The sequence below is a fragment of the Plectropomus leopardus genome, chromosome 13 (assembly GCF_026936395.1).
Source record: "Plectropomus leopardus strain MGB_pleo_1.0 chromosome 13, ASM2693639v1, whole genome shotgun sequence".
Classification (NCBI taxonomy): domain Eukaryota; kingdom Metazoa; phylum Chordata; class Actinopteri; order Perciformes; family Serranidae; genus Plectropomus; species Plectropomus leopardus.
This window is the reverse complement of record NC_142188.1, coordinates 28,531,825-28,553,522: the sequence shown is the minus strand read 5'-3', so window position 1 is coordinate 28,553,522 and position 21,698 is coordinate 28,531,825. Positions and strand designations below refer to the sequence as shown.

The following is a 21,698-nucleotide window of genomic DNA, read 5'->3' as shown; positions in this document are numbered from 1 at the left end:
AATTTCCAACTCATTAAAGAGCCCTCTAATTAGATTGGATGTTATGCTCTTTCAGTTAAATTAAAGCTCTTAATTTTAACTGCCTAATTACATTTCTGAAAAGAAAAAAAAACACATTTCAAAGCAGTCTTTGGCCAACTGGAAATGAAGCATATTCAGAACGCTGAGCTGCAAACAACTGAGTCTTCTCGTCTGTGTGTAGTGAGTCTGTGTCTTTGAGATGGTAAATCAGTGGAATGAGCTGATAGTGATGCATGACTATTTGCTGATACACAGGATCTAACAGAGTGCTTACAGCTTACACACCAATCTCTCTGGTGGCCTTATTGAAGGTCCAAATCTTGGAACTGCTGTTAAGACTGCCTTCCCAAAAGAGGAAGTGCACCTCAGGGTTTCCCAAACATTCATTTATTTGAGGCAGCTTGCTATGATTAAAACTGCCGCTGTATTGATTATATATACAGAATATTGTAATTTAATAGTTACTTACGACATCTATTGCACGTCCTGGAAGAGGGATCCCTCCTCAGCCACTCTTCCTGAGGTTTCTTACACCCCCCCCATTTCAGATTTTTTTGGGGGAGTTTTTCCTTAGGCGATGTGAGGGTCTAAGGACAGAGGGATGTCGTATGCTGTAAAGCCTTCTGAGGCCAACTGTGTTTTATGATCGTGGGCTTTATAAATAAAATTGACTCGACTTGATATGTATTTGGAGCTGGACTGTTCATTAGGAGCACTACTGGAATATCGATGTTGTTCACTTATTCATTTCACCAAACTCTCGCAGCGCAGAGCGTATTCTGGGCACAGGCTGACTCTAAAAGTTTTCTTCCTACCAGAGCAGTCAATATCAATATCCACCTAGACCTAAACACCTCAAACAGCTGCTGAGGAAAAAAAGAACCAATGATGAAGTGTGCTTGTGCTCCATTCAGTTTATATGCTATGTCCACTTTGGAAGCCAAAATGATAGTTTTCTGAAAAAAATTTGGTCACTTGAGGTCAACATATGTGTGTGTCTGTCCTTTTTTGATTATTAGCAGTTAATGAGACTGATAACTGATGTTTGGAATCAGTGTGAATTTCATCATTTTACAATTAAAATGAAAATCTTTCTGTCAGTATTTTGAATTCAGAATATATCAAACTCCAACACAAAACTTTTTTTAAAATGCCTTTAGCAAATGTCTAATCAAAACTGAGACTTTCAACATCATATACAGCAAGTTCCCAGCAACTTGTGAAGTGAAAATTTAAATTTAAAAAATGAAAAAATAAACAAAAGTTCCCTGAGGTTTTACAAAGTAAAAGTCCCTCCCATGCTAACACTTTGTTTGCACTTTTTAAATAATTAATTTCATCTGTGATCATTAAAACAAAACGCCAATACAAATAATCTGCAAAATGCAAAATATCGGCCCCAATAATTGGTCATTAGTCAAGAAAGCCTCCAACTATAGCTTGCGTGTTAATGTTTTTCTACTTTTTGTGCACAGTTAAATCTCCCTGATGGCACCTGCAAAGCCAAAGTCATTTCTAGTACTGAGTCTGATTTATTCTCAGATGTAACAGATGCACTGTACATTATGCATTCTTCTCCACTGACACGTGACCTAATGATATACAATACAGTACCACCTGGTCATCTGTCGAGCACTCAAAGGGCTGACCCAGGAGCCTTGTCGCAGACCTGCAAGGGGCCCTCCAAATCCTCTTTTCCTCCCACATTTCTGTGGCTGTGATATTTACAGGAGAGCAGACGTGGGTTTGCTGCCACTCTTGCCCCTGGCACCGGACCTCTGCTCACTCACATCTCAAAGCTGTCTTTCAAGAGGGGCCACGGGAGAGGCCGGATGCTGCGATTGTACGGATAAAAAGAAACATCTGCGAAAGAAAAGTCCCCCCGTTGTTCACTCTTTTTTTAAATTTATTATTATAATAATACAATAAGAGGCAAAAAAAAACCCATGACATAATTTCTTGTTATCTAAGAAGCTGAGGCTGCATTTACATTTGCTTTTCATGCAGCGTCCATGTGCTCTTAGGGGCGATGCACTGGAGTATAACTAAGCTAGCATGGAGGATATCCAACCATTTAAATCAAGCCTCTGGGAATTTTACATAACACATCATTGGCGAGCATTGGTTTTTACATAAAGACAAAGAGGGCCACAAAGAGCCACCGGACGGGCGTCTTAGGCTGAGACGAGCCGCTGCGTGTGTTTTTGCAGACTCCTCTAAAGCTTCACGGTCCTGTGGTCACTGTTGTACTGCGAGAACGCCTCTGCTCATACCCAGACAGAACGCAGACAGAAAGCTGCTTATTTTTTCTTTTTTTTTACACATCCAGGGGGAAAAAATGATTTTTCTGACCTCAAAACTCTGATGGGGCGACTTCTCAGCTTGATCTTCAGAGGAGCGCTCTCATAGCCGAAGGAGATACTGTAGACCCGCCATCGATTGTCCCTGCGCCGCGGAAGCTGTCGTATATTATAGATGTTTCACGAGATGGCTCATGATCTAGACGATGTTGCCTTCATTTAGGAAGAGTTGTGTTTGTACTAAGGGAGGAGGAAGGGCTCTTGATACAGAGAAATGAGGACCCTCCTGATAAATTCTTCTCACAAGTGACAAAGTAATGCCACTAAGAAGCAGCAAACTAATATATTTCATTATGGGACCCTGCAATAGAGCTGTATCTCACTGGGCAGCCAAGGATGCCACTTTGTCATTACAAGGCCACATGAGCGAGCCACAGGCGGCGTGGGACAGGGACAGAATCAAAGCTGCCTCTGGACAGAAGCTGACTGATTACTTTTCTGGCTGACATCACTGCTCTGACAGCCAACGTCCTTAGGGAGAGTTGAGTTTGCTCAATACTGATTATTTGACAACGAAAGTTGCTTGTGTCACTGTTTGCTTTACCCCAGATGTAGACAGGTGTGTGTGCACGTGCTCCACCTCGACATGTATTAAAATGTCAAGAGAGTGTTCATTAAAGTGAAGTAAACAAGTTGTGTTTACCACCGATGTAAAGTAACTTTTCAAACTTCTTCACAGTCTTCATTAAACCACAACGATCAGTTAAAATCATTTTGCTTCCCCTCTCCATGCAGCCCGTATGATCCTAATTCAATCAATCGTTTCACAAATGAGGCCACATGAATAGGCGCAATATTAAATCAGATAATAATATAGATTGATGAACAGTCCATGACAACATTAGCGGCCTTTCCAAAATGCAGAGATAAAAAAAAAAAAAAATCAATGAGCTCAAAGACCTGTCATTTGCATGGGCCTCTTCCCCTAATGGGAATACTTTTACAGACGGGGAATTACAAGTTGAAATATTCTTTCTGATTATTGGACATCCATAGCCAAATATGATTTACATTAATGAGCATAAGTATATTAAAGGCATTTTATCCCCCGGCATCCGAAACAATTGAATAATGGCTCTGGCAACCGGGCAGAGGCCCCCGAGAAAATAGAGAGGAGGTAATGTCACTTTAATTACTAATGGATACCTCAATTGTTCAGACTTTGATTTTTCATCTTTGGGAACAATCTAATAAGGCAAATATTCATCATCTTCATATCCCCTTTTAAAATGATGATTTTGTCAAGCCCAGCAGAGACAGCGCAGTTATTTAAAGAAAGTGGCCATTTCGCGTGCTGGCCTCCGAGATCAGCGGTTTATTTGAAGATTGCTTTTAAAAGATTATATTCCTGTGAAGAAAGAAGAAAGGTCTTTTCAGGCCCAATTGCAGATGTCTGATACACTTAGGCGGGAGAAGTTGACCTTGTTAGCAGGGACAGACATTGTAGAAATTTCCCTCTCAAACTATAATCGTCCCACATATTGCTTGTCACTGTTTGTCATTGAACAAATGTTACATCGTGTTTTAGTACTGGTTGCGCTGGTGTCTTGATTAAATTGTGCACCGCAGTGTTCTGACCTGAGCTTTGTTATGAAGTTACAGAACAATCCAAATGTAGCTATGTGTAAATCATGGTGTTGGCTGACCTTAAAGTGCTCTGCTTGCTTTGTTAAACTGCTCTTTGCATACATGGTGCTGATGACCTCAAGAGTGATTGAAAATGTTTCGTAATATCTCCAAGTAATGGGTCATATGGGCTGAGTTTTAGGTCATACCTTTTCTTAACATTGTCCCTTTTTGGCTGCATATCTTCACTTGTAGAATTTATAATACACAGATTGATCCTGATGCTTTAGTTGCCCTGTTTAGTTATTCTTAAGCCTTTCTTGTGCTGCACATGCTGTACAGAGGACGCTGATGGTTGGCATGTTAGAAGAGGATAATTTTCAAAGAATGGATGTCTCCCACCACTCTTTGTTTCTTTAGATAGTTTAAGGAAACTGATCGCCGAGATACATCTTGAGAAGCCTTGAAACAACACACTTGGGTTGCAGGATAAATCTGAGAGTGCTTTGTGCCCAATTATTAGACATTTTAATTCCTAACTATTAGCTGGATTCCCTCCCACGTGACACCAGCATTTACTATTCTTAGCAATGTTTGTATTTATTTTTTGTTGGTAGATGTAGATTTCTGGCATGAAAATCAAAATTTAATACTTTGAAGAATCTCTGAGTTAAAATGAGGTGACAAAAAGAAACTGCAGTGAGTTAACCATTTTCTATACTGTTGCAAGAATACTGTTTATTATATCTTCTATTAGATCTGTCTGGCGAAGGGGTAATCTTAAAAATATGACTAGAACTTTGGATAAATGATGATTAAGGATTGGTTTTCTATAAAATTAGAGGACTCACAAGACACAGATTTAGAACAGAATGGAAGAAGTGCTGGCTTATCAAGGGTTTTTGTCTCTGTTAATGCTGTACTGATACGAGATACAGATATTTTTATTATGATACTAGTATCAAAACAAACAAAAACAAAACAAGACAAAACCAAATTAAACTTGAGAGTGCTTTTTTGAAAAAAGTTGCAGGCACACAATTTAAAATATATATTTTTTAACAACCAGCACATATTCCTAGTACAAAGAAGTTCACTAAACACTAACCAACACTTGGGTTGAAAATCAGATTGTTAATCTGTTTCTTTTTTATAGCTTTAGTACCGTGAATACTATTATTTGTATAAACCGTGTGAGTGGCATCTGTTGAGTAACAGCTATGGCCCCTGTTGGGTCCTCAACAGGAAATACACTTGCACCCATTTAGATTTTTTGTGTTTACAAGTTTGAAACTGTCCATAATTAAACACACCGTATCGAAAAAGTGTTGTCGGTATTTTGGACTATCATAGTCAATCATAGTACTGGTCAAATTTCAAAAACACAGGCTACACCTCCCGTGATACAACTGAAGAGCATCCTTAATTAGTCAGTTTGTGATGCCGTTCTGTTTGTGAGATAACCCTGATGAAATCATCATTGGCTGTTTTCTGCCTTTAAGCTTGCAGTTTATATATAAGTTGCACCTGTGTCAAGCTGCAAGCAAAACACCCTTTACCATGGCTTCATTTAATTCATTTTCACTATGAATTTACAGACATGCAAAGGACATTTTGCCCAGCCTCCTTAAGAGGTCAGCAGCAGCACCGGCCCCACAGGTGTAATCCCATTTACTTTGATCCTCTGTTTTTATGTCCTCGTTAAAAGCTGCTGAAGTAGCAACATGGTATTAGTAAATACGCAGCTGGAATATATATGAGCATTAATCATTCTCTGTAGTGGACAGGACACGGCTACCTCACTGGATATTAGGGACTGTGCAGAAATGATGCATTGAATTGAATTTAGATTGCTATCCTTTAATTATGACCAGAGTTATGTACCTTTCTTATAAGTATCCAGCATGTATTACATCAAAATGTGCCCCACCACATTTCTGTCTTATTGCTTTATCAGAGGACATTCATTCAAACCACCCTCTCTGAAAAATAGAAACGAGGTGCTATTACTGTGCGTATCCAACATTTTTAACAAAGTTATCAAACTCTTCCATCTGGATTATGCTGAAGAAGCCAATGATGTGGTCTAACGCAAAAAAAGAAGCCCGGGCATTATAAAGCAGCTCTTTTAAAGTCTGAGTCATATCATGTATACGCGTATTCACTTTTCTTTTTTCTTGTTGAATGTCATTGCTGTGATGGTTTTATTGCTTTAGACCCCTCTGCCGGGCAGGTTAGGGGAGCGACTGCACGACTGATGAGCATGGCAGGAAATTGGCAGATGGAAGCATCCATTTCACCGCTAATTAGGGGGTCCAGAAGCCCGCCGACTGACAGGGTTCAACTGGGCAATGTAGTGCCTGCCAGCTCCCATCCCGTGCGCTTTATAAAACGCTCTTTAATTCCCCGGCACAATATCATTAACTTTGTAAGTGGATGAACACAATGGACAAGCAATTTAATTAACTTCTACCATTGAATGTTGGAGGGGAGACTAAATGAAATTAATGCACAATATTTCCCAGGGAGGCAGCCAACCTTGAGAGTGGGTCTGGATTGTTGGCAGGTCAGGCGCTGCCGTGGCTTTGGCCAATTATGCCTTGTTTAGACCCATCCATAATATTTTCCTCAAAAGAAAATAAAATCAGTGGTTTTGAGATCAATCATGAGCGCATGTCTCTCTGCATTCTGGGAGATTTTAGAATAATGAAGTGGAGGCCCGGAAACGCAGTCTACGGAGCTGAAATACAGGTATCATAACTGATCCATACAGCAGTGGTGAGGGGGGTATTACTTGAAATAGACAATCAATAAATGGATGCACGTAGGTTGGATTTGGGAAATGTAGTAAATACTGTTTTGTTTTTTTTTTTACTGTGGACCTATGGATAGTGATGCAGTTGGTCGGTCGATCCATCACTTTAGGTCCGATTGAAATACTCTCCATAAACAGATCCTATATATGTATGCGGAATCTGTTGGCAACAGCAACAATTTTGGTATTTGAAGCACTCTTGTTTCCATTTGTTCTCCACAATACCATTTGGTTTTGTAAGCACATTACAGATGTAATTACTATTTCAGCGTTTAGATATGAAGAGCATCATATGACCATATTTAGAAGCTGCAGGTCAGTATTATCCACTGTGGCCACAATACCAGTCAAAATGAGGTTCAGGTGGTCTGAATCTGCTGTTTCTGTTTTAATTGTAAGGGATCAATACTAGTCCTTCTTTGCCATGTAAACTAATTTTCTTGCAAGGTTTGCTCATGAGGTCCCTCATGGGGACTGTGAAAGAGCATTAAGGAGAGTCAGCTCGACTTAAACCTTAATCACTGTGAAATAAATAGGTAAATGTATGTTAGCATGTTTCCTTTTAGTGTGTCTTTGAAGATTCCCTTCCTCTTTCCCCTACCTATATACCCCCCCCAACAACACACACACACACACACAAACACACACCCCAGAGACAAGGGCTCCTTCAGGACGTGACGGATGGCTCCAACACTCGGGCCGCTTTCAAATCACAGGAAGTGACAGAGGAAGTTTTAATGAGAGTTTTGTCTGTGTATCCAGTCAGGCTTTCTAGGCAGCCGATGAATAATAGACACTGTGGCTCAATACTCTGAATACTCAATCAATGGCACTGGGAGAGGGCCTTGGCAAACACATATGGCAGCCCGGGGTGGGCGGCGGGCTCAGGAGGGGTAGAAAATACTAAGGCTTCTCCATCTGTATCTCTGGGCTGAAAAAGCAAGCCATCTCTATTGATGCTGCTCACTTTTGTGCCGTGGTGTTTTCCTTACTGGGGATGACAAACAGGCTGTTTGTGCAGTATTGGAGATTTGTGCAGAGAGGCTCCTGTGAAGGTGCTCTTTTAGCCCCAGATCCTGCATATCAATGGGTCCCTTGCTGGGACGTAGAGGGCTTATCTTGAAGCAGATATTTGGATTCTTACACCCTGTCAGAGCACATATCATGCTGTTCTATTGTTTGTAGACGATTCAACCTTTTACACTTTGATTTGGAGTATGTGGCCAACGCTGGTGCTTTGTGACTAATGAGGATATTATGTAGCTATTAGTCAGAGCTTATGTCTCTGCCTCCTCCTCTAAGCTGTTTTGACAAAGCATGTGTTTCTGATGTATCGCAACACCATTTCTTCATGACAGGCCTATCTGATTGACCTTTCCGATAAAAGTGTGCGTGTGTGTGTGTACATTTGTGAGTTGTTTTTTTTGCACTGATGTTTCTATGTGCTGGTTTATGTGGAAGTGTGGCATCACTAGGGATTTGACAGATGAGGGGACTCCGGGGATTTCTGAGCAATGAGATATAAACTGGAAAACAGCCCATTTTGTCTCTGCTGTCTGGAGGGCGAAATGCCACAGAAAACCCCGAGGAGATATTTCTCTGAGGTGGCTGTTAGAGCCTGCAGCCTCAAAGCTGAGATAACCCTGATCACACTGCAAATACTGTATCACTTTAAAGGAGGCGCTGTTAATAATGTGTAATTGTGTTTAATTACAGTATGTCTTATTCTTAAGACTGTATTCACTGAGCTTATATCTGAGATCTCTAAACTTTTCCGCATTTCTTTTTGACACAGGCAGTAAGCCGATCAAACAGGTTGTAAACTAATACATTAATAAACCAATCAACTCAACTCTAACTCTGTTTTGCTCTAATAAGTTTGGATAATCTCGGTTCATATTTGGCCTGTTTACAACCTGTCTGATCTTTTTGCTCCTGTTGAAAGTTGTTATCTCCATGTAGCTGTGATTCTAGTGCTATTTCCTGTTGCCAAAACAATTATGTGTTTTTCCAAAGCAGTTCTCAGAAATGAGACAGAATGAGGTGCAACATTGCCCAAACAAAGAAAAGCAAGAGCTTAAAGTAATAGTACAGCTCTTTTGAAGTAGGGCTATATTAGGTACTAATTTATAGTTAGTGTATTATATATTGCAGATATCAGTTGGCACACTCATTGTGGCTAAAATATGTTTTGCCGCAGTTAAGGGGTCAGCGATAAACATATTTAGCCACTTTAAAAAAGTCCTACTTAAAAACATCAATATCACTCTAAGTGTACACCACATTAAGAATATTTTCATTGCTTAACCTTAGTGTTTAACATTTATTTCCATTAGGAAACTAAAGCCGTTCTATCGCTCTTCTCCACACCAGACTCCATTGAGAAAAACAGTGATTTAACATCATTGAACACAGCAGCTGCTGGTCTACCGCTGCCTTTAACACTTGTTTTGTTTGAGTTATTGTGTGATGTTAGAGTTTAAAAGGATTAGCTTGGATTCACCAAAGTCAAATAATGACACAAACTAACCAAATGACTGAGGCAGCGGTATCAGCAGCTCCTGTTTATTGAGCTAAAATCATTGTTTTGGTCAATGGAGTTTGGTGGCTTTAGCGAAAGGGGGAACTGAAACAAATAGCAGCTTCCCCGTCGCAATGGGATGTCTGACATAATGGTTGAAAAATATTCCAATTAGAGGGTACACTTAAACTATTTTAGTTTTTTTGTATGCAAGACTTTATTTTGCGTGGCTAAAATTCATTTTCCTGCTGCACCTTGTCCACTGCAGTACATTGCTTTAGCTTCTGTGGCAGTACTTCTGCTGCTTCTCCAAACTGGAAGCACACGGACAGACATCTACTGTATATAATACACTAACTATGGATAAGTACCTCATACAAAACTACTCCAAACATTTGAACTATCCCATTAGAAAGGATTTAAAGAATGTTTCGGAACTGAGATACCTCCACTCCAAAAACACAGAAAAACTCCGTACTGTGGCCTCAGTTAAGCACAACTAAAACTACATCTTATACAACCAATATTGTATACAAAGTTCAGATGTATGTGTACAACCAGTTATAAAGGAAAGAATGTCCAAATTAAAACAGTCATGTTCAGCCACAGCTAACATCGTTACAGTAAATGACCCTTTACGAGGATTTCATCTATTTTCCTGTTAAAACCCTCATCGAACACACACGCTCATCGCTATGTTCCACAAACCCATAAGCCCGCACTTTGCTGGTGTCTGGGGGACAGCAGAACATTACCCTCGGAAGTTGTACAGTGACACTGTGATGACACTGGAGTGTGTATGTGTCAGCTCTCCTGGGACTGGCCACTCTCCCTTAGCACAGATTGGAGGTGAGACCTTGAAGAAAAATTATTACTTTTATGTTTGCTTTATGGCTCATTTTTCACATTAAACGCAGAAAATCTATTCAGAGGTCACAGAATTCCTGCTTCTCTTCGCCGGCCAGAACTAATTTTTGCAGCCCTCGGTATCGATAAAGCATTCAGCGGAGCAAAGTATGCAGGCTATGTACTGCAGCTCTCAAGTCTCTATTTTCCAGCAGCCAGTCTATTGGGACTTGTTCAGCCTGTATCTGCTGGGGTTTTGGAAATGTCAACTACACACTTGTGCGAACACACACACAAACACACACTCACACTCATGCACACAGACAGAGAGCACAGTGTGTCAGCGTGCCCTTATCTGTGAGCGGCGTGGCCAATACGACTTGTGATAAGAGATAGCATTGCCAGAACGAGTCATAAAATTCCAGCTTTTATGGCGCGGTTATTGTCTTTCTGTCTACAATTATGGTGATTACTCATTTCCCCCTCAGCCCCCCCCCACGGCCCTCATGGTGCACTTAATAGACTGCATTTTACTAATGGAAAATTAAGTAGCCACCGTGGCAGTGGGGTTTATAAATATGTAAAATATACTTTTAATTATTTCAAGTGAATCTGGCAGCTAATCAATAAAGAGGGACGTGACAAACATACGTTTGACACAGGCTATTGTAAAGCTACTGGTAAAAGATAAGCATGGCCTGTCAGCGCAGTCCAGCCCTAATGAATATTTTGAGCCTGTCATGTAAGGAGACAAATGGATTAATTGCGCCCTGCTAATATAATAGCTTCTTCATGAAGAGTGCAGGAGGGAGGCAGAGGAGAGGAGAGAGAGCACAGCAGCTGCTGCGTTCTGGACCCTGATGTCAAATAAATATTTATTAGGGTGGAGGGTTAAGTAGATTTTTGCGATTACACGGATAGCCACTTAAGCACAGTTGTTTATCATTTATTTGAGAATTGATTCATGCCGATTTGTTTGATGTCAGATGAATTTAGTTTTTTTGTGGGCACTGAGGGCCTGTAGAGTGATCAGAGAGAGAGAGAGAGAGACAGTGGCTGCTTTGAATTAAAGTGAACAAGTCAGTCATTTATTTCTTTTTATTCTAATTTTTTGCAGAGGTAGTTGATGAAGACTCCCTGAAGTCATTAAAGGAGTTTGGGGGTCAGCACAGATTTTTTTTTAAGTCACTGAGAGTACTTTCTAGAGCGAAAAGTGACTAATATTTTTCATAACCAATTAATCTGTGTTGCATATTTTTCTAATGGATGAAGATTGTTTTGTCTAAACAAAAATCTGTGCCCATTTCCCAGAGCACACGCTGAAATCATGTGCCTCTTCTTTGTCAGAGACAGCGGTGGTTCTTCCTTCCACCAGAGTTGAGGCGTCCAAAAAAAAGGCTTTTTTTTTTTTTTTTGCTGTGGGATTAAAAAAAAATGTTTTTGTTATTTATTGTTGTTTGTCAACTGAGTTTTTAATTTGTGTATTTCTCATTAGCTCTGGATCTTGTTAAAAATATATACAATAAATATAATAGATAATAATAGTATAATACCTTTTTTTCCTTTTGTGTGTGTGGGGGGGGTATTTTTCATAATCAATTAATCTGTAGAGTATTTTTTGAATTAATGTATTAATCCTTTTGTTTTGAATAAAGTCAGAAAAAGTGCCCATCGCAGTTTCCCAGAGCTCAATGTGAAAGACAAAGATAGTGGCAGATCATTTATTTTTATTATTAATTATTGATTTATATACTGAAATATTAATTTGTTGATTTCTCATTTGCCCTGGCTAATTTTTTTTGGGGGGGGGCGGTCTCTACAAACAAGATGCCTCCTTGAGCTCTGGGAAATTGTGATGAGCACTGTTTTCTGACTTTCAGTGTGCTCGGTCTGGCAGTGTTTAAAGATATTCATCTATTCCAACAGGTCATTCAAACGGTTGCAGTGATTCATTGACTTGTTTTTTTTAATAAACCCTTTTCTCTTACCATTAATCAATTATTTGGATTTTTGTCTGTTCATTTTTCTGTTAATCAGCTTATCAATTAATCAACTAATTGTTTCAGTGTTTGACTTTCCAGAAAAATTGCAGCTCTGCTGTTTAATTTCTAATTGTGTGAAATATACCTCCATATTTTCCCATGTGTCATATTTCAAACTCGTCACTTTTATTCGACTGCCCCTGAAATATTCACACAAACAGCAGCAGTTAGCATAGTGGCACCATTTTGACAAATGGCACAGTTTTCCCTCCCTCGGCCCGGTCTCCTATCCATCTCTGTCCCCAAGTCTGTTGTCGGCACTTTAAGGTGAAAGAGAACATAAAGACAAGCGAGCGCAAATAAGTGTTAGGGGGCCTTCCTGGAAGCCGTCCTCTCGCAATGGAAAGCTGTGACCTTGAGTCCTGCCTTCGCCCAGCACCGTCCCCTCTCATACACGCACCCCCCCCACACACACCTCCCTCTTTTTTCTCTGTCCTCCGTCAGAGCAGGAGAAGGAATGAGGGAGCGGAGGGAGGGGAGCGCGGCGGGGGGTTCGGGTCACCAGCCGCTGTTCTCATCAATTAAATGTGCGACAGTGTTTTCCGTCGGCTGAACTTATATGTCAAGGAGATGGGCAGGACCTCATGTTTGTGCTTTTGACAAATCAGCAAATGTTTAATCTCAAGATGTGCCGGCGCTCATAAATAATGCAGAGGCCGGGCCGGGCCCAAACTCTCTCCCAGCATGCCGGGGAGAGGCGTCTGCAGCCGGCGGCTTCAATGGGAAAACACAGGAAAACCCTCCAGACTAAATCCTCCTTCATGCCCGGAGCCTTTTCTTCTACAGATGTCTCCTCCTTCTTTTGATCACACCCCTCTAAGCCCACTTCATCGCTCCTCTTTCCTTTACTGTACCTGCCTCTTACCTCCTGTTTTCTCTTATCTCTGCATTGCAACTTTGCTGTTTTCAATTTGCTCGCTCTTATTTATCGTAAAAGTTACTTAGCACCCTTTGCTTCTCTGTTTGAGGACAGAAAGGAGAATTATCCCGAGCCAAAAGGTCTGCTATCTCAAAGACACAGGGGATTGAGCTTGAGCTTTGCCTCCATTTGCCCTAAATGTAAAGAGGGCAACAGAAAAGCAGTGTAGTGGACTGTGAACCGCATCAAATCCCCCCTCTGCACCACTCTCACTTCTTCCCACAGACTTTGATTGGCTCGTCCGCCGACTGGGAAAGTTTCCTGATTGTTCACAGGGAAAATTAAGATTTTAAGCCTATTGAAGTTGATCTTTGCTCATTCAAAAGTCCATCTGAATGTGTCCTTTGAAAGCTCAAATTGTTGACTCGCCACATTAGAGGACTCTGAGCCCCGAGAATGGGGTGCACGGAGACCGAGTGTACTGTACCGAGGGCACGTTGCACCTGTTGTTGTGTAGTCGGATGGTGTGTAGTGTCTGCGGCGTCCCGTTGAGCGTGTGCTGTGGAGTGTGTTAAAGAGTGAGGCCCGAGACTTTCAGCACAGTTTATTAGTCCAGCTTTCACACGTCAGGTCAATCGTTTGCATGCTCAGCATTGTGAGAACGTTGTGAGCAGGGTCCGTGGAAACCAGAGAAATAATCAGATGAATTGGAGCTCTTGAACGGGTGGCAAATTCTGCAGAAAATGGTTGGAAATGTAGGAATATTCCTCATCTGTGAAATGATCAATTTTGACAATCATGATCCGTACCTTGGACCAGATTCAGATCCAGTAAATAAATGAATAAATTATGGGATAATTTATGTCAAATGTGTCCAGTCTGACCCGTGCTTTTCCTCTTGCAGGCTCTCGGGAGTTTCTACTTTATCCACGAGTCTTTGAAAAACATCCACCAGTTTGATTTCAAAGGTGAGTGCCCCTCTCCCAACACACTTCCACATATACATCATCCCCGCCGTAATCCTCACACCGTGCCCCCTCATCCCACCCCTGCGTATCCCACACAACCATTTGCAGGCTATTCCCGCTTCCATCAAAACCAGCGAGCTAAGATTGGCTTTGTGGATAATGTAAAGGGAGGAGGGGGACAGAATGGTAATGCTTATTAATATTAGGATTTAATTCATAAGATTTCGGGCCTACAGTAATGGTGTGCGGCGGGTTATTGGACAGTTACGGCGGTCTCATCAGGCTGCGGTGTCAGAGGGCCCCGGGGTCCTGCGGCCGCGCTAATTAAAGAAGGGATATAGATGTGGAGGCGCCTCGCTTCCTATTAGACCCAAGTCAGCATTAGCACCAGTTGCCCCAGTGAAGGACAGGGCGAAGGCAGGGGAGGGGTCGAGAGGGGAGAGGACCACGCCCCATGAGTCAGAATTACATAAACTACTGTTCATTTTGTGTTGTTTGTTGATAATTGTTTGTAACAGGTCCTTTACACAGCAGAAATTTTGAGTTGAGAATGCATGAAAAGCGCAGGTGTTGCTGATAACTTCAACCACGGCTCCTTTCTAAGCAAGTTCCCCAATGAGCCAGCATGCACAATACCAGGACCTTTAACATGAAGCAGCTAAATGGAATTCAGCCTTGAGAATAAATGATCAAATTCATTTGATATTACAATTCTGTCAGTGATGATATTTGGGATGCACCAATTTATAAGCCAAACATTGATTTCGGACAATATTTGCATTGTCATCGGTATTTTGGCAAACAAGATGAAACTCAGCAATGGCACAGGCGGATGTTGGTTTTTGGGATAAACAGAGATCTTCTCAGGGATCCCACTGGAACGAAACGATGCAGTAAACTCTGCAATTGGCAGAAAAAAAGCTAGTTGAAGTTAGCTGTTATCAGCCCATTGCTGAAACTAACAGCTAACAAAGGTTGCACTGAGTTACATTACGATGCATTCAAGCTCTATTCAGTAAAAATGAGTTTTGAGTAAGGAAATTGAACGGTTATCATGATGCGTTTGATTTTATCTCATAAAATTTCGGTTTTGGTGATATATTGAAATGAATGCTGCTGTTTGAAAGAGAAATTTGTTGATGTTTTCACATCAATATAAACTACATATTAGAGTGCATATTATATAAAATACTGTATAAAGGGTTTTGAAGCTGTTTTTTTTTTTAGTTTTCAAGGTGAAATAAAATTGTTTTATAAACTTGTTTGTGCTCAAAGAGTGTAATAAAGGAACTACTTCATTTAGTTTAGTCATTTTCTTATAGTGCATATTTCTTTGTTGTCCTGGCACAAAAAGGGAAATAAATAACAAAAATACATAAATAAATTAATAGATTTTTTTAAAACTGCTATTGGCTCAGAATTTTGCAATTTTTATCAAATAGGCCTAATTTTATATCACAACAGTATGGTTTTTACAACCCTAACTGACACCAGTTCTCTCTCACGTGTATTTAATAAGCCCACTCTTGGCATCAATGACTGTACACAAGCTTGAATATGAACTCTCACATTATTCATGTAGCCCAAAATCACAAATCACTAACTTGCGCCAGAGGACCAACATATGCAACATCCTTTACTCCTACACTCCTGAATCAGAAAAGGAAGTCCCTCCACATCATAAACCATTAACCTCATAAATACCAACAGGGCAGATCCATCTTCCAGTGTGTTCTCTTCTGGCCAAAGTCAAAAGGAAGAGGAGCTGCTGGGCCCAGTAATCCCATCTTCATGTTACAGTAAATGCAGAGGGATCAGGATATATTCAGGGTCACAGCAATCCTCCTGTGAGATCAAACACAGGCATATATATTTTTATTTTAGCCATATTGTGACCTCTCACTTGCTTTGATTTAATACTTATACCTGCTGTGCTTTAGTGTGACCAGCAGGTGGTGCAGTTGTCTGCTCCGGCTTTCACTGAGCTCTAATTGTATCAGGAGATTCAGACTCACACATGGGGTCTCCAAAAATTAACCTGCCATGTTTGTAACAATGAACTTTCTTTCTCCCTTTTCCCTTTCTCTCCTCCTCCTCCTCCTTTTCTCTCCTCTTCAGCCAAGAAATTCAAGAAGGTTGTAGGGAAGGAGACCTACACAGACACACTAGAAAGCACACCCTCGGTGGAGAAGGAGAAGTTTCCACAGGACTACTTTCCAGAGGTGGGTGATGTAATAAGAACACAAGACTGACTGAAGGTGGCGTTTTTTCTGCTGAGACGTTGACTGACAGATTTCTCAATGACATGGGGGGGTGAACATGCAGCTCTATTAAATCATATACAGTATGCAGGTTTCATAAAACTGCTATTTTTTTTTTTAAAAAGGTACTCTATATTGGTTTCCTTTTTTTACCACACAAAACTAATAAACTTTTAAAATTTTCTTTAAACAAGATTGTGGAAAAAAATCTTATAATGTGAGTTTTTCTGTAAAACGATGCCAAACTTCAGATAATAATTTATATAAAAAGAGAGATTTCTTTTCCCTACTTTCTATACATTTTTTTTTAAAAAGCCATTTCATTTTTATTCATCTTTTTGTTTAAGAATCCAATTTTTTCTCTCTGCTTCAAGGAAATCCAGCTGACACATGGCCGATTTAAAGACAAATCAGTCAAAAAATTCAAATCGTGAAACAAGAGAAAAGTCTTGGTCGCTGTGTCCCGTGAAGCAATTCTCTGCTCACTCCGCTGTGTTCAGTTTTCTGCTTTTGGCGGCGGTGTGTTATCAGAGGGGGAGCCGGGCGCTGAGCATAGCTGTGCTGATATAGTAATAAAGAGCACGACCGCCCGTGTGTCATCCCCGCACTCCCCACTCATCTGTCAACCATGCTCCGACGGCCGCCTCCGCAAATATATGCAAAACAGATGGATACGGCCCCCTTCACACACTTCCCCCCAATTTCCGTCTCTTTCACACACTGCAGGACTCCCCACCCCAAGCCACCCCCAGACATACACACAAACATGCACACATACACACACACACACACACACACACACAAACATCTTCAGGTTTCCCACTTTGCCATTCTGGAGATGATCTAAAACCAATTACACTGATTGAGGCGCATTTAAAATGATTACAGCCAAAGCATTGTTCTGCGTTTAACGGGACAAGAAAAAGAAAACCACAAAACAAACGTGGCACGGCTCAGCCTGAGAGGGATGATGGGAGTGATGTAGAGAGAAAGGAGGTTTGGTCGAAGGGGGGGATAGATGAGAAAAGTTTTGCCCGGTGATTTATGCCTCTTTCCCGGCCGGGATATGAATCTGGGATGATGCTCCAGAGAGCAGCACTCCAGATAATGTTAGCCCATTTAAAAAGAGCAGATTTGTGTAGTCTATCAGGGTCGCCGAGTATTTTTTTTCTCCCCTCCCTCCCTCCTCCGGTCCCTCCGTAGTGAGAAATTGGTTGTTATCATAGATCACAGATACTGCTCAAACCTCTTATGAAAGATGAATTAATTTCACTAATGCTTTAATGCAAAGCTCTCATGAGGGAGGCAGACTGGTGATAACCCCTGCCTCGTCCCCGCTTCCTCCGCTAGTGATTTATGCCCTCTTTTAGTAGATGAAACCGCCTAGATTTGCCATCCATCTGCAGCTTTGAGGAATCCTATTACACAGGGATCTTGGACCGGACAGAATGCCACACAGGAGTCCCAAAGCATGCAACTGGTTTGTCCCAGCTAGGGGCTCAGTTTTGGGTCATGATGCCTCAGATGTGACGAATAATTGTTGCAACGAATGTGTAAAGAATAATTAAAGTAAAAAAAAAAGACACAGGGAGCAGGTGTCTTGTTTACATGCTAATTATTAGCGTAAATATTTTTTTTGAAAATCTGTATTTGAAATTCATCCAGTTGGTCAGACAGAGTCCGCTTGGGAAGGGTAGAGAGTGACAGCAGGCAGCTCAGGTGGCCGCAGGGAGACAGATGTGTGTGTTTCTCTGCTTGTGTCTTCCCTTTACGGTCCCCCATTAATAAAGTGTCAGTGAGCGGGCTACTGATGACATCATGGTAGGAGGGCTCGGTGTATGCGTGTGTCGGTTTGTGTGTATAACAGAGAAACCAAATGTCATTCAGTACATTTCACCGCACTTGACTGGTGCGTGGCACTTTAGACCAGCGTCCAACTTTGACACAATACCTTAAAAAATACCGATATTCAATACCACTTTTGATACCACAAGGAAAAATTGACAGTGACAGCAAAAAAATTTAAATTGTTATTGAAAAATAAATATAATAAGGCTATAATATGACAAAGACAACATTGGTTTTCATGATTTGCTGCAGAGAACAGCAGAATGAGTGTATTAACATTAACAATAAGTTGAATTTTACATTAATGAAAACATCCTTCTTGAGGTAGTGCACACGCTCAAAAGCCTCTGAGATTGTCACACATTTAAAATGCTCTGAAGTTTAAGTAAAAATCTTTTAAAAAGCCTTTAACATCTGCATCAAGTCAGATGAATTACGAGAAGACGACACTTTGAGTGTGTGACAGGAGGTGGGACACTGCGGAAATGTTAGGTTATTAGGTGCGGGTTTCATCAGAAGCCCCACAGTAGGATATTATTGGGATTTTCAACATTTTACGATATGCTCAGCACTGCGCTAACTTTAATTACCTTTTTTTAACTGCAAATTATGTCCCAAAAGGAAAACTTTGTCCGCATCTACTTTTATCTAATAAGGTTAAGTTTTCAGTCTTTTATCTCACTTCAGTAATTTTTATTGCAGTAAAATGTATCTAGTAGAGTAAAAATACAAATCATTTTATTTTTGTAATTGGCTACCAAATGTTTATTTTGTATTGTTTGTACTATGCTGTTTCAAATCTTTCAAACTCTTGTGTCAACACTGTCAGAAAAGATAAGAGAGTGAGAAAGTAATATCAGTAGTATCTAGTATCTATGTTGTGAAAAATAAGTATTGAAACCATTTCAGTTATTTAGAATTGATATGTATTGATAAATCAGTGTTGGATTGTTCAGACGCACATTGTGTTTTTTGAGTCTCCCAAACATTTATTTGTTTGTGGTAGCTCACCTCAATTAAAACATCTGCCGCCCCATATAAGTCTTTTACTTTAATAAGCTGGACCGGTCATGCAGAGCGCTATTGGAATAGATATATATAACCTACTGTTTGGTTATTAATAGCTCTGCTGGGTCTAAAAGTTTGCATTCACTTGAAAAAACTGTTCCTTTCATCCACAAATCTTATCTGATCATCTCTGAACAGTTATCCACCCCCCAATATTACAAACTGCTGCTGAGGAAAAAAATAACTCATGAAGAGCTCTGGCTGTGCTGCGTTCACAGACCCACAATTCTGAATTTAAAAAGGGGACACAGAATGATACAAAGGGACACAAACATATGTTTGCGCACCGCACATACACTCTAATACTGCGGGAATCACTTGTGTCCATATTTTGAAATTCTCATAAGGCACTGTTTTTAAAGACAATTATTACTGCAATTAATCAATTAATAATTCTGTCTTTAGAAAAGAAAATAAATAAATAGAAACGGTGTCCACCACAGTTTCCCAGAACCTGCTTAATTTTTCCACAACCCAGAAATGTTTTTATTTACACAATAAACAACAGAGAAAAGCAGATTATATTCAAGAAACTGGTGCCAGCAAATTTTTACTTGAAAGTAAACAAATATTTGATTATCAAAATAGTTGCAGATTTATTTTCTGTCAGTGGATTAATTAATTTATTAACTAATGCCCTGAGCTCTGCAGGGCCTGTAACCAAAAAAAAAAGAACAAGAATTAAACAAAGAAGTTAAAAAAGAAATTACCAGCACTCTGAAAATATCATTTTTCACAGAACCCAGATCATATTCATGATGGCTCTCTATTTCAGCTTTTAAAAGTGGCTCAAACCCAATGTCATAAAATAAAATATTGGGCAAAATCACTTACATTCACACTTCCCGCTCTCGGCCCTTTTTCTGCTCCTACGCTGGTTTGATTCTGATTTAAGTGACACCCCCTCTATATGCAAAAACTCCACTTCTTTCCGTAATCCCCCATCTGAGTTATAGCTGCAAGTGAAGGAGAGTGAAGCGGGGACATTAATTGAAATGCTGAATAAGAAGGAAGTGGACAAAATAGTGGGCGCATTTCTTCTGAAAGGTCGCCGTGATGGATTTGGCGGCTTGTCGTTTCCCGTTGTTCCGTCAATCTCTCCGCCTCCCCCCCCCCGTGGGGCATTAATATATTTATTTGTTTGGCGCAGTAATACATGCCTCCAAAAACCATTGCATCATAAGGATTTGTCATTGCCTTATATAAATAAAGTATACGACCCAGACCTTAATGTGCCCTTGCTATTGATTGTTTTACACAGCCGTAGGAAAAAAAAAGAGTAGGGGAAGGCAATAGCGGGACAGGCTGTAGATCAACATCCATATGAGTTTGTATTTGTTGTTTGGCACCATGAGCGTGTCCATAAAAGCATTGACTTTTCATACCCTTTTAGTGCCCTCTGTAGTAAGCTCTGCTACGGGGCTGTGATTACTTTCAAGTTCTGCCCCCCGATGAAAGTTAACTTCCTTCATGTTTTTCTCCTTTGATTTAAACCCCTGCGCGTGATTCACAGATGCGTACGTTAAGGAGATGAAGTCATTTAAACTGGCATTGCTTGTAAAATGCTCTCGGCATTTATCACCAGACAAGACACCTGTGACACAGATGCTGTTCCTCCGTGACAGGCGTGATCCACGAGACTTCGAGGAGCTCGTAAACGAGGGGATAATGTCGGAATGAAAGGCTAAATGAAGGCTTTCTACGCTCATTTTTTGGCGCACAGAAAGATCAGAAAATGTATATTGATTTCACATGTGCAAAAAAAAAAATAATCCAATTTAGCTGGTTTGAATCTGTCGTTTTTCTCTCATCGTCTTGAATTTAACAGAATTCTCAGAGCGCTTGGCATTCCTGCTTCGTTTTTACGGGCAATGTTTGAGTGGTGACAGTGACAGAGACTGCTCTCTGCACATGTGATGCATCTTTATCCAAACACACACACACACACACACACACACACAAACACACGCACGTGCTGTCCAGTCATATAAACCCTACGCGAGGCCCTCTCTTATTTGATGGCCCCCCTGGATGATGGAATAAAGATAAATGTGACTGTCTACCGGGGCTCAAATCAATCAGCGTTTGTGTGTATTACTTATTACTCACAGTGCATTTCTGTCACGGGGCTTTTGTGTAACCCCCCCCCCAGCCTGCACTCTTCTATCACCCCCTCCGCCAAACATCACCCCGCCATGATATTATTTATGGGGGTCGGACTTTGAGCTGAAATATAAGAAAGGTCAAAGAATCAAACGGGATGGACCGGGAAACGTTGAAGGCAAAGTGTTTTTGGACAACTGAGAGTGTGTGTGTGCTGCCGGTGTCACATCTGACATTTTATAGTGCCGTTATTTTCCATTGGTGAGTTTTATGTAGTGGTTTCCAGTTTCCAGTGAATCTGATGGCCCCACTTCCCTCCATCACCACGTCTTTTTTTCTCTATTTCCTCAGTCTGTCTGTGTCCTTCTCATCCCCTGTGTGTGTGTGTGTGTGTGTGTGTGTGTGTGTGTGTGTGTGTGT

General features: G+C 40.7%; 1 protein-coding gene across 2 annotated transcripts in view; it reads left to right on the top strand.

The window, feature by feature from the left end:
• Window positions 1–21,698, top strand: part of inpp5a (inositol polyphosphate-5-phosphatase A) — a 186,406-nt gene that overhangs the window by 90,229 nt on the left and 74,479 nt on the right. For both annotated transcript variants that reach the window (XM_042502000.2, XM_042502001.2), the window contains exons 5-6: window positions 13,935–13,998; window positions 16,117–16,220. In XM_042502000.2, the coding sequence (XP_042357934.1) occupies window positions 13,935–13,998; window positions 16,117–16,220 (168 nt within the window). The remainder of the gene's footprint in view (window positions 1–13,934; window positions 13,999–16,116; window positions 16,221–21,698) is intronic.